This window comes from Guillardia theta (assembly GCF_000315625.1).
Source record: "Guillardia theta CCMP2712 unplaced genomic scaffold GUITHscaffold_64, whole genome shotgun sequence".
Taxonomy (NCBI): domain Eukaryota; class Cryptophyceae; order Pyrenomonadales; family Geminigeraceae; genus Guillardia; species Guillardia theta.
Window position 1 is genome coordinate 118,939 of NW_005434610.1, and position 12,332 is coordinate 131,270.

Consider the following 12,332-nt stretch of genomic DNA (forward strand, 5'->3'; position numbering starts at 1 on the left):
GAGGGGGGGGGAGGAGGAGGAGGATGCCGCGGGAGAAAAGGACTGCACACAGTCTCCACCCGTCTTTCCACATCTAAAGACTCTGCCCTAACCCCCTCCCCCATCCTCACCTTGCAAAACCACTCGATCATGTCGTTTGACACCTGAGGAAATCTTCACAACCACAGGATCGCCCTCCTTCACCACCTCCAGCGAAAACTCCCTCGTCCCTCTGTTCCCTCCTCCCCCTCCTCCCGTGTTCCGGATAGCAACGGCATAGACTGAGAGCAAGTCAGGAGCAGGAGGAGACAAGAAGAATCTCACTGTCTCTCTTGCTCCCGAGGTCGACAACGAACTCCCCTCCTTGACCGTCCGACAGCAGCCAACAGTGCCCCGGGCCATCACTGCCAGCATGGTAAGCAGAACGAACGACAGCGGGCGGGAGGATAACCTGCCGTCGTCGTCGAGCAAGTGACTCACGTGATCCTTACACTTGGATGGTTTCTGCACGAGGATCATGAGGAGCGAGGCGGGAGAGAGAAGCATCAAGGGTGGGGACAGGGAGGGTGGGAGAACGAACAAGAGCATCTGATCCACAAGACAAGACAAGACAAGACAAGACAAGACAAGACAAGACAAGACAAGTAGCCAGTTCAAGGAGCACAACAGACTTTCCTTCACATTCTGATGCTGAAAACTAACGAAAGCAAGCAATAAACACAGACAGAAAACAAAGTTTTTACATGCGCTGGAGGAGATTTCCGCCTGTATCCCCTTCCCATCCCAACCCGCTGCATGTACTCCGTGTATCCCCTGCGTCTCCCGGTCACCTTAGAGGAACAGCAGGAACGCAGCTCGCCAGGTCTTCCGACTCATCACGTTGGTTGGAGTGTCTCGATGCCCGCTGAGCGTGCGATCCTGAAAGTCTTTCAACGGGGAAGACAGAAGACGATGCGGGAGGGAAAGAAGGAGGAGGAGGAGTGGAGGAGGAGGAGGAAGGAGGAGGAGGAGGGGGAAGGAAGGAGGAGGAGGAGGGGGAAGGAGGAGGAGGAGTGGAGGAGGAGGAAGGAGGAGGACTGGAGGAGGGGAAAGGAGAAGAATGAGGGGAGGAGAGTTTACCTGGGAGTGGATGGAGATGATCGGCAGTACCTGTCAGCGCATCGTCACTTGAAAGGGAAGGCTATGTTATGATTGCACCACATACGATCCCTTGAGGCTACGAGAGCTCCTCCCATGCGCCCTCGCCTGCTGCCATCAGGCTGTCAGAAACACCTTGACCCTCTCACTTCCCTCTCCTCCTCCTCCTCCTCCTCCTCCTCCTCCTCCTCCTCCTCTTCCTCCTCCTCCTCCTCCTCCTCCTCCTCCTCCTCCTCCTCCTCCTCCTCCTCCTCCTCCTCCTCCTCCTATCTCTACTCGTGTTACCCGCTTCTCCTGCTCCATCAGAAACTTCTCGAACGCTTGGCTCTGCTGGCAAAGTCAGCCACCCTCCGGCAAGAGGAGCAAGGCACTGGGATCTGCATGGTGTTGGACAAGACTCTGAAGATCTCGATGATCGCCTGCAGCACAAGACGAACAAACTTGTGGAGGAGGAGGAGAACTCTCGTGCTCCTGTACCGACTCTCAGCTCCCAACCGCGCATGGCTATCTTCACCTCGAGGGGTCATGGCGTCGAGGAGACGAGAAGTCTTGGAGAAGGTCGGACGGGACCTTCCTGTAGTGAGTGATCCCATACTCATCCATCTGCTCCATCCGTCAGATGAGCACAGTCCCATCGCGCGCGTACGTAGAGGTCAGAATGTACGTAGGCGGCGGGGCTAATGCGTATGAACTGCTTCCTGTCCTCGTTGCTGGGTGACGGATTCTTCCCATCAACAGCGAGACTTTCATGGCTGTGGTGAACGAGCTTTCGGAGCGCTCCAAGAGCGCTGACCAGCATAGAGGGCGAGGATCCGGCCTCGCTGGAGAGGAGGCGGGCAGGTGGGGAGACGAGCGAAGAGGCTTGGCTGCAGCAGAGGAGGAAGACAAGGAACAGGAAGGCAGGTCTCATCGATACGATCTTGATATATCAAGACTCTCCTCCTCTCCTCTCTCCTCCTCCTCCTCCCTTCCTTCCTCCTCAACCTCAAGCTCGATCTCCCGCTCCCTCCATCGCCATGGCCTCCGGTTTCCAGGTCCGCCCCAGTCCATGCGAGAGGACAGCAAGCTCGACCGGGCCTCAGTCAGTATCCCACGTTTAACTGCCCCACTCTGTGACGATCCGACTAGTCGAACTTTAGTAGGCTCTTGGAAGGCGGATCACTTTGTTGATGTTGATAACAATAATGACGTTAAGGGGTAGGCCGCAATCTCGCAGCACTCAGGGCAACGAGAAGGAGAGCTGGACGGGCAGCGTGTGAGGGAACGAGTGAGAAACTTCGACACTCGTTGCCTTCACTTGCACGCATGGTTCAGCAGCACCTGTACCAGCATCGCATTGGTTGCTTTGCCATAGTGGATCGAGTCGACGCTGTCCTGCATCCTCATCGTCGTCATCCAGAACGTGTCAAAGATCCTCACGTTGGAGCTGGGGGAGAAAATCGACTTGGCTCGCTCATTGAAGAGCAGGACCAGGTCGTTGTTCTGCCATGCGTAGTCGGGCGGCTTCAAGTCCTCGTTTTGAGCCGAGGGGAGGACGAAGACGATGGGAATAGTCCGAAGGTATCGATCCCCCTCAAAGATTACCCTCAGGGTATCGAACCACGAGCTGAACCCGGCTGAGCACAGACACTCCTCGGGGCACGCTGCATCAGTTCCTGCCACCCTCACCGCATTCAGCTCGTGGTTCCCCACCCCAAGCACGATGAGCGAGGGAGCCCCCGGACCGTCCAGCATGCGGTAGACCTCTCTGCGCAGCAGGAGGAGTGAGGGAACGGCCTAAGTTGACTCCAGAGACTCACTGGAGGAAGAGATTGCGATGAATGAAGCGCCACATCCCGTAGTAGAGGAGCCTCCCTCCCTCCCCGATATTGAAACTCGTCTTGATCTGCCGCAAAAACGTCCATCCCTGTCACTGGAGAGCCGGAATTCTTACCTTCCCCTCGCAGAAGAGATGATTCCTGCCACCAGATCAGCGTGACTTCGCCCCGAGGCGCTCTCAGGCGCACATGTATCTGAGTTTCCTCGAGCATTTCGTCCTGATCTCTTCGATCTCCTGCCCAACAAGTCAAGCCCAAGACCATCCAGGGTCGCAAGGCTGCATCAGGGTACCTCGGGCGAGTATGCTTCGTCCTCCAGCGTCAGCAGGTCTCCATCTCTGCCGCGAGATCAGCCCACCCGCCTCCTTCCTCGACATCGGGTACCTCGCATGCTCTATGATGCTCGAGTTACGACTGGGTGAGGGCAGTCACGTGCTCTCCTTGAGCGAGGGGAGGGAGAAGGACCTGTCGTCCTCGAGGCAGGTACTTGCAAGGCTAACGAACAGGTGGCGGACCAACGAGTCTCCCTGGCCTTGGGGATGAGGAGCAGACCCATGTGCAAGCAGCAGGTTCAACCGCAAAGAGCACGGTCTTGTGCCGGAAGCATGACAGAACCTCCTCCTGCACTCTATAGCTCAGTGGGCCTCGCAGACCGGCACAGCGACAGGGTCGACCTTGCGATATCGAGAAAGCTTGCAGTCATTCGGGAAGTACCAATCGTTCTTCCAGCGTCTTCAGGACAGTGAGCGAGAGCTGGACGATCAGCACAAGCTCATCGCTCACCCGCCATCCTCCCTCGATGCCGCCGCGATAGGATCCTACGGCACCCGATCACCGTGAGCGGGATATGCAGTGAATCCTTCGCTCGCACATGTACAGACAAACAAGGCAACACAAGATGTTGTCATCCAGTCTACCTGGCATGTCGTCAAACCCTCCCTGTCGTCTGAAACAAACTTGTCCGTCGATTTCGCTCCACCGCTCGGATCCGGAATAACCAAAAACATTACCTCGCTCGACTCGAACGTCGTCCCCGAACTTCCAGGCAAGATGGTGCGCAAGCTCAGCACCTTACTTCCAGCACTGACAGGATAAAGTAGCACCGAGGATCGCTCCCCTGGTTGCATGTCGGAGCTGAGGACAAGGTCCCCATCCAGGTAAAGTGCGGTCTTGCACGCTGTAGAAGCTGAGAACACAACAGAGACGTTGCTACCCTCCAGGAAGGTGGAACCATTCACAGGCTCCAGGAAAGACACGGTCTGCCCCCTTGCTGCAGCTAGCAGCAGCAGCAGCGGCAGCAGCGCCTTCCCCCTCCCCCCCTCCCTCCCTGTCACCATTTTATCATCCCCGATTCACAAACCCCATGACCCCCCCACCCCCCAGTATCTCAGACTTTTGTACCCCTTCATCATGGATTGCTTCAGCACGTGTACCCCTGCTTTCTACTGCATTATTACCCCTCCTATTCGATAGTGGATGAGGGTGAAAATGTGATCGGTATGAGGGGCCCATTGAGTCTGCAATGTCAGTGCGGGGATGAGGTTTCATCAGTCTGCGGAGGGATGAGGCTGTAAATCAATTTTTTTTTCGTCCCCCGATTTCATGAAGCACCCTACCCCATGATATTGTCATTTTAGGCCACATATTGTTTAAATAAGTAGTATATTGATTATTTGAGCCAAGTTTGTTGTGTTTAGCCTCATTTATGCTTATTTTAGCTACATATTCTACACCACCCTTTGTACAATTCAACATAAAACTGCTTTTTAAAAATGTTATTTGTTTTATTTTTAGTTGTATTGGTACCTTAATTTTGTACTGACAGAGTAATTATAAAACTTCCATTTTATATTGAGTCTTTACTTCAGTGGTTCCTTGCAAGGGAATTCTTCCGTGGGATCTATAAAATTTGCTTAAATTTGATAAAAATAGTGCTCAAATACATAAATATTTGAAATTATTGAACACATTTTCAAGATTAAATCCAGACTCTACCAAATGATCCCACCCCATCGAGAGTTCTCTTGGGAACACTGGCAAAACTTGGGGGTGCCTAATTTTGAGTAGGGGTGATGATGGTTCAAGTGGTTGGGAAATGTGAAATTGGGTAGGGTACATCATGGGTCGTAATGGTACAGATTGATGTCAAAGTGTGGGTTCTTTGAGCAGGGGTAGTCAATGAAACGGGTGGGGTCCTGTTGAGGCAGGGTTTCAGAGCAGGGGTAGAAATTTGGGGGTTGGGCTTCATCGATGCATCAATAGCAGATTTGGTTGACGTGTGAAAGAGAAGAAGAAGAAGAAGAAGAAGAAGAAGAAGAACAAGAAGAACAAGAAGAACAAGAAGAAGAAGAACCAGAAGAACAAGAAGAACCAGAAGAACAAGAAGAACCAGAAGAACACGAGAAGAAGTGCTTTAATATCAAGCAGCGTTCCTTGCAGCAAATCCTACTGGCGAATTGGCATTCTTGGCCGTTATCCAATCTGGGGTGAAGACCAGCGTCATGTTCTGACTCCAGAGTGTAATGTGGCGATTTGGATCAAGTGCTCGTACACAAAACGCTATCAGATAGTTGAATCTAGTTGGAGAGATTTTAGTCTTCCGGCAGAGTATGGTTGTGTCATGGAGGGACTTCCCGTTTCTCATTTGTGCATTGTATAGTATTCTACCTTCCACATGGGGTTTCATGCCTGGTCTGCGAGGTGATATGGTCACAGTGATGAGGAGGTTCCAGCCGGACGCTTGCAAGATCAACATAAAGCCTAGAATGTTCTCTGAGGGCTCGTCACCGAGAGACGGCGCGGGTTCCCTCGTCCGCCTGAAGAAGGACGAGTTTGATCTGAAGCGTCTGAAGAAGGACGAGTTTGATCTGAAGCGTCTGAAGAAGGACGAGTTTGATCTGAAGCGTCTGAAGAAGGCTGAAGGAAAGGAAGAATGTAGTGCACTGCTCGAGGTGAACAGCAAGGAGCACAGTCGCTCGCATGCTCAGGGAGAGGAGACGCCTCTGAGCAAGAGGGAGCGCGTGACCTTGAAACTCATCCGACGGGACCTGACCAGGCTGGGGCTGATGTTCACGAGGGCAAAGAAGGTGGAGGAGAAGGTTGAGGCGAAGGTGGGCAAGCAGAACACGGAGGGTCTGGTCGAGGAGATCAACAACTACATCTGGGAGCAGGCGGTCGATCTTCTGGACAAGCCCATTGCACACTCGGCAGTGAAGCTTTTCCATCAGAGTCTTACAATGCTGGAGAAGCTTCAGGCCCCCATGTACAGCCTGGCGAACAGGATTTCACATTTGAAGCAGTTCTCCTACTTGATGAATCAACCGAAACTTGTGACCATCGGGATCGACAAGCTCCACCACTTCTTGCTGGATGGATCGCTCTTGAACGTCTTGACGCACCTCTTCCATAGATAGCACGTTCCTGTTGTGTAACATGTCGACTATGTCAAATCAGCTCTGTTTGTACTCTGTCTTACAGTCATCTACTATTTGTACATATCAACACCTCTAGTTTACACTGATACCCATCCCCGCCCCTGTCTTCTATCGCTGCACTTCCACCGCCCTCGCATCTTGTCGGGAGGGCCTACAAACTCCCCCGGCAAACTGAACGTCCTTGGCTCGATGGGGAGGCGAGACTGACAGGAACACCAGCTGTCCCTCCTCGCACGAAGCCTCCACAACAGTGTTCCTTCTCGCATGCAGTCTGAAGTGAACGCTCCACCCCCGCGGCCATGTCGGGAAGAGAAGTATCTTGTCTCCTGCAAACTAGGAGCGGGAGGGTGAGTTCAAGATTGATTAGGAAGAACGTTGGCGATAGAGACCGAGGGCGTGCATAGGAAGGAAGGCAGAGGAAGGGGGAAGAGGAAGAACTGAGTAGGAAGAAGTGAAGGAGAGGAGGGCAGTCGCAGCTGAGGAGAGCACGCAAGTACCTGGATAAGCATCCGCTGCAAGGCGAGCTTGGCAACGACCCCATGGTCAACCTCGGGGGTAAAGTCAAAGTGCTGGAGCCAGAAGCCGGGGAAGCGCAAGGAGGGAGCTCGGGCCCTGTCGACTAGCATAGCGGCAGACTCGTTGACGAGTCCGAGGAGGGCGGCCTGGACTATGTCCTGACACCAGCCGACGTTGCATGCGACCTTCCTGTGGCGGTAGGAGGAGGAGGCGACCTCTAGCGAGATGTTCTGCCATGTTGGTTGAGACCTCCCGAAGACGGGGAAGGGGAAGATGCCGTACAGCTCTGGGTTCTCGATGTTCTCCCGCCTGTCCCTCCAGACCTCCGCCGGGAGGATGCGCTCCGAGCCGTCGGGGGCAGCAGCTTCGCCTCCCTCCCGCAGGCACGCGAGGGTATCCTCCTTCAGTATCTGAGCTGATCGCGTGCATTGCCTGCTGCTTCCTAGCAGGCCCGTCGGGATCCTGGGGATTTTAGAGGAGAAAGCTTGCAAGGTAGCACGAACACTGGCTGGGAGGAATGAGGGAGGGAGGGACAACAGCTCCTGCACCACGTGCACAAGGCCGGCAACATCGGGGAGCGGATTGATCGCCTCCTGCAGCGTCTCCAAGCACTGGGAGGGAGCAAGCACAAGCTTCCCCTCCCGATCGACCTGGAAGTGCTGCAGGTAAAAGGTCATCACTCCCTCCAACAGGGGGAGGAGGAGGCGTTCCAAGAAATCCCCAGCTGCCCTTGACGGGATGTCAAAGTATCGCATCCTCTCCAGCTGCATCGCCAGCAGCTCCACAGCCTGGGAGGTGGAGTGACGGACGTACGGGTTGCTCACGGCCCAGACGGGCTTGTCCCCCCGATCGCACCCGTACGTCTCTCCTGCATACCCTCCCCAGAACATCATCACCTCTGGGACGCGCACGCCACCATGCTGGAACCACCGCATGCTGCGAGCCTCGTGCAGCTTCAGGGACTTGTTGTACATGTTGAAGAACGGGTCCATGAGCGCAAAGTCTCCACTCTCCATCATGCTCCAGTAGATGAGCCGCGTGTTCTGAAACCAGAAGCCTCCTCCCCCCCACTCCCTGTAGTCCTCATCATAGCGATCGCTCCCTACGGTGAAAAGTCCTCCGTTGAACTTGATCGGGAACTCCCCTCGTCCTCCCGCCGCTATCATGAACCGCTCGAGAGCGAAAGCTCTGCTGACCAAAAACGCGTCATCGTTTGTTGCCTCCTTCTCTTGACCATCTTGACGGATGTCGATGAGCGACTTGCTCCAGAACTTCTCCCACCATCTCCTGTGATCGGCCATGGCAACTTCTCTCTGCCTCACCTTCGTGAGCTCGTCCAGCCACTGGTGGATCTCCGCGGCCCTCATGGTGACGGCTGAAACCACCAGCCGGTGCTCGTGGGCTGCCTCAACACTTTCCAGCACATGCGCTGTAGCCAAGTTCAGACCAACAGCAGGAGGAAAGAGACCAGGAGAGGTAAGAAGGAAGAGACGATGAGTGGTGAGGAGCAGCGAAGGGAGGAGAGAGGAGAGGAGAGGAGAGAAGGGGTGGAAAGGGGAGCGGAGCGGAGGGAAGAGAGGAGAGGAGAGATGGGAACACTGAAGGGGATCAAGGAAAGACGCATCAAAGTACCGCTCTTCTTCACCATCGGCCTGTACTCTGACCCATCAACGGTCCTCCCTTCAACGCTGCCGCCCGACGTGAGGAATCTCAAGGGATCCTCTCCTCCCCCGATTCCTTCGAGCGCTAGGCTGTGCTCGTAGCAGGTCTCGTTCCCATTCCGATGGTACCAGACAATGGCATTCGGATCTTCATACATAGAGTCCGGTCGGACAAGGTTCTCTCGGCAGTTACACCCGTACGCCCCTCCCTCCTCTCCCCGTCGGAACTTGCGACTCTCGTTCCTCCAGATCCGCAACGACGCTCGCACGTTGGTCTCGACAAGGTGCGACCTGACAGAGACTCGGAGCTTGTTGGTGTCTGCATGCACCCATAACTGTATCCTGACATCCTTGGTGGTGATAGAAATCGTGGCATTGGCGAGGTGCAAAGTCTGCTCAAACAGAACATCTCCTTTGTCCTGCTGTCTTGGATACACAGAGATTCTCAGCTCGCCCAACTTCAACAGCCTTGCTTCCTCGCTCCACGAGTCTGACTTGGCAAGAAGCACGACGACGTCCCCTGTTGCCGCCTCAGTCCAGACATTTGCTGCCAGATCCCCGTTGCCTAGCTGGAAGAGACCACGATCAGCTCTTTATGGTAGAGAGACGACAGAGCAAGTTCACCGGCATCGAGTCTTTGGATGAATTGGAGGGACTTCGCCAGGAAATGTCGTAGCGTCCATTCAAGACATCATTACCTTGCTTCGATGGTGCTCCAACACACACAGCACAAGGATGGATGAATGTCAGAACGACGACAACAAGAGAGCATGTCAAAATCCATAGGCGATGTGATGCCCGTCTGAAAGCTTGATTCATGCTCAAATCGGGTTTGTGTTGATTATTTCACTTGAATATCCACGGCGTGTCCATGTCTCATTTCTTCATCTTCTCTCCTCTCTCCTCTCTCCTCTCTCCTCCGCTCACCTTCTGTCCTCGTGCTGTCTTCCTCCCTCCCTCCCTCCCTCCCTCCCTCCCTCCCTCCCTCCCTCCCTCCCTCCCTCCCTCCCGCTGACTTCAACTCGCGCTTCACTATGTCGCACTTTCCAGCATCTGAATTGGATTTTCCTAGATTGGTCTGTGGGTAGGGTAGTTGATTGGATAAAGGGGGTATTTTCAATAGAGAAATAGGGGTACATAGTGGGTCATTTCCAAGAGACTTAATAAAGACAGGGGTGGGGTAGTCAGTATGATTTTTTTCGTACACTGAGCTCTCAAGAATGGAAGAATGGCAGTCAGCGGTTGATCCGAAGACCGGTGAGAGGAGGAGAGGAGGAGAGGAGAGGGAGAGGAGGAGAGGGAGAGGAGGAGAGTAAGATTGGGAGGAAGTGGAAGCAGAGAGGAGGAGACCTTGTGAAGGAAAGAGTAACTCGAGTGTCGAGAGAAGCTGTTGTGAAAGTTTCGAATACGATTGAATTCCAACAGAAGAAAACAAAGATGGATCGAGAGGAGGGATCTAAATCGAGCAGAGCAAAGAAGAGCCTTCCTATGAGGAGAGGAGGTGGGAACAGAGTCAGGCAGGACCTGGGTTGGAGAGGAAACCTAGGAAAAGAAGAATGGAAGCGCGCCATAGAGTGGGCGGGACGGGGGGCGGGAATGATTGAGTGAGCAGGAAGGACGTACTACATCAATCACAGGACAAGACAGACATCATGGTATCCTCCCTCAGCCATGGTGACACAGAGTCTCTGCTGTGCATCAGTGCGTGACTGTGAAAATCGGCAGCCTCAGCAAACTGTTTCAAATTCTGCTCCTCTAGATCCGGTCCCCCGCCCCTCCCTCCTTCTTCCCTCTCCTCCCTCTCCCCTCACCACGATCTCCTCCCCACTCCGCGCTCAACTCCTTCCCCCCTGCTTCCCACATCCTTTCCCCTCTCCTCCTTTGCTCATGTTGAGTTCCTACCAGCGGTATGATTGCCTTCCTGAGGGGTGGGAGCGTCGGGTCGACCCAGCATCGGGGAGGAATTACTACGTCGATCATCGCACGAAGACCTCTCACTGGTCCATCCCCTCCTACCTCCTAACGCGCACGTCTGCCTCCTCCCAACCACCAGGTACAATACCCTCTTCCTTCTCTCCTCTCCCTTCCCCCCTGTTTCCCTCCTGGATCCACCTTCTTCCCTCCTTCACCTTCCTCCCATCCTCCTTCTCCCTCCCTTCCTCCTTCTCCCTCCCCTCCTCCTTCTGCCTCCCCTCCTCCTCATCCTTCCCCCCCCTCCCTTCTCTCTTCCGCTGCCCCTTCCTCTCCTCTCTTCTCCTTCCTTTCTCCTTCTCCTCTCCTCCCTTCCCATCCCCCATCTCGTCTCCATCCCCCTCCTCCATCATACGTCTGTGTGCCAACGTGCACATGCTCTTCAGCTACCAGCACGCTTTCTCGTGCCCCAAGCTACATGCGGCCAGCTCAGACTGGTGCGGCGGGAGCAGGGGATGTGCAGCCCTCAGCGCCTCCTCTTGAGGAAGAGGTGAGGAGAGAGGAAGAGAGGAAGAGGAGAGGAGATAGGGGGAGGGGAGGAAAGAGGAGGAGGCGAGGAGGAGAGGAGGGAGAAAGAGGAGAGAAGAAGAGAGGAGGGTTGGAGGTTGGTGCGATGCTGACAGTGCTTATCCAGCTCCAAAGCTCTTCTATCGCTCAGTCACGGATTGACATGCGCAGAATGTACAGCTTGAAGAATTTCTGCCCGGCAAACACTCCAGCTGCTCAACAGCTCGCACTTAAGGTTGGGAAAGCACGATGATGATGATTATGATGATGATGATATTGTTGTTGTTGATGATGATGATTATGAAGATGACATTTGTTGTGCAGTTTGCAGAGTGCGTTGTTTGTTTCGACGATATGCACAAGGAGGCTTGCTCTGTCTTCTTGAAGAACAGCAAGAGGATCTGCCCCCATTTCTTGCACTACAGGTCGGAACTTCACATCCCTGCCTCGGTGGCGATATTGACAAGCATTTGTCAGGTGTGCTTGCGACGTTATGAACTCTAGCAGGTGTGCGTTAGATTTCTTTCTCCTTCCGAACCACCGAGAACGGCACAGGGGAGGGAAGCATTGCCCTGTCTGCAGACGCTCCTTCGATAGTGTTCGGCAGGTTGCACTCCGATCTCTTGTTCGTTGCTTCTCTCGCCGTTCAGTCCGACCCTCTCTCCTCCTCCTCCTCCTCCTCCTCCTCCTTTTCCTTCTCTCTGACGGTGCCCCACTGGCAGGTTCCAAGCATCGACGAGGACCCTGAGGGATGGTTCGAGGCTGTGGACCTCTCAGGTACAATCCTCCCCCTCAAACACTGCCTCCTCCTCCTGCCACCCCACAACCCCCCACTACCCGCCCCCATCTCCTCTTCCTCCTTCTCCTCGTCGTCATCATCTTCTGTTGTCCCCCCTTCCGCGAATCTTGTGCGTAAAGTAAGAGCAGGGGAGGGAACTCTCAATCAACGCGAAGTGCTCGAGGTAGAGGAGGATGAAATGTTTACACCCGTCTCTGACATCTCCTTCCTTCAATCCCCCTTTCCCCCGCCCTCCTCCCTCCCAACTCTCTCGCTCTCTCTCCTCCTTTCTCCATCTCTCTTCCTCCCCTTGCAGGTCCTCAAGGCTCAGCTACCCCTTGATGCGCAACGTCTGGAAGAGGTCGAGACCCTGTGGAAGAAGAGGAGGAATGAAGGGGAGGAAGAAGGAGGAGGAGGGAGGAGGAGGAAGGGGTGGAAGGAGGAGGAGGAGGGGGGGCGTAGTGGGGGGAGGAGGTGGAGTGAGAGGAAAGGTCAGGGTCTGCCGGAGCTCTGGAGGAACTGGGATCGTGCA

General features: G+C 54.6%; 5 protein-coding genes across 5 annotated transcripts in view; 2 read left to right on the plus strand and 3 right to left on the minus strand.

Annotated features, from left to right (window-relative positions):
- Window positions 1-2,026, minus strand: part of GUITHDRAFT_142433 (hypothetical protein) — a gene marked incomplete at both ends in the record, with an annotated part of 2,886 nt that extends 860 nt beyond the window's left edge. Inside the window, 9 exons of the mRNA XM_005827719.1 lie at window positions 111-143; window positions 187-260; window positions 304-383; window positions 431-483; window positions 1,099-1,128; window positions 1,402-1,443; window positions 1,464-1,535; window positions 1,687-1,719; window positions 1,763-2,026. Of these exons, the coding sequence (XP_005827776.1) occupies window positions 111-143; window positions 187-260; window positions 304-383; window positions 431-483; window positions 1,099-1,128; window positions 1,402-1,443; window positions 1,464-1,535; window positions 1,687-1,719; window positions 1,763-2,026 (681 nt within the window). The remainder of the gene's footprint in view (window positions 1-110; window positions 144-186; window positions 261-303; window positions 384-430; window positions 484-1,098; window positions 1,129-1,401; window positions 1,444-1,463; window positions 1,536-1,686; window positions 1,720-1,762) is intronic.
- A 383-nt stretch (window positions 2,027-2,409) lies between these two features.
- GUITHDRAFT_142434 (hypothetical protein) lies at window positions 2,410-4,270 on the minus strand (the record flags this gene model as incomplete). Its single annotated transcript, XM_005827720.1, has 9 exons — window positions 2,410-2,863; window positions 2,916-3,001; window positions 3,050-3,074; window positions 3,123-3,169; window positions 3,226-3,271; window positions 3,399-3,460; window positions 3,587-3,665; window positions 3,717-3,751; window positions 3,851-4,270. 9 exons carry the CDS (start codon window positions 4,268-4,270, stop codon window positions 2,410-2,412), a joined length of 1,254 nt encoding a protein of 417 aa, XP_005827777.1.
- A 782-nt stretch (window positions 4,271-5,052) lies between these two features.
- Window positions 5,053-6,346, plus strand: GUITHDRAFT_113065 (hypothetical protein; the record flags this gene model as incomplete). The annotated part of the gene is made up of 3 exons (XM_005827721.1): window positions 5,053-5,065; window positions 5,219-5,540; window positions 5,593-6,346. The coding sequence occupies 3 exons, from the start codon at window positions 5,053-5,055 to the stop codon at window positions 6,344-6,346; spliced, it is 1,089 nt and encodes a 362-aa protein (XP_005827778.1).
- Window positions 6,347-6,720: 374 nt separating this feature from the next.
- GUITHDRAFT_113066 (hypothetical protein) lies at window positions 6,721-9,363 on the minus strand (the record flags this gene model as incomplete). Its single annotated transcript, XM_005827722.1, has 4 exons — window positions 6,721-6,804; window positions 6,865-8,312; window positions 8,516-9,113; window positions 9,169-9,363. 4 exons carry the CDS (start codon window positions 9,361-9,363, stop codon window positions 6,721-6,723), a joined length of 2,325 nt encoding a protein of 774 aa, XP_005827779.1.
- Window positions 9,364-11,376: 2,013 nt separating this feature from the next.
- Window positions 11,377-12,332, plus strand: part of GUITHDRAFT_142436 (hypothetical protein) — a gene marked incomplete at both ends in the record, with an annotated part of 2,453 nt that continues 1,497 nt past the window's right edge. The window contains 4 exons of the mRNA XM_005827723.1: window positions 11,377-11,499; window positions 11,745-11,799; window positions 11,941-11,984; window positions 12,117-12,161. Coding sequence (XP_005827780.1) covers window positions 11,377-11,499; window positions 11,745-11,799; window positions 11,941-11,984; window positions 12,117-12,161 — 267 coding nt within the window. The remainder of the gene's footprint in view (window positions 11,500-11,744; window positions 11,800-11,940; window positions 11,985-12,116; window positions 12,162-12,332) is intronic.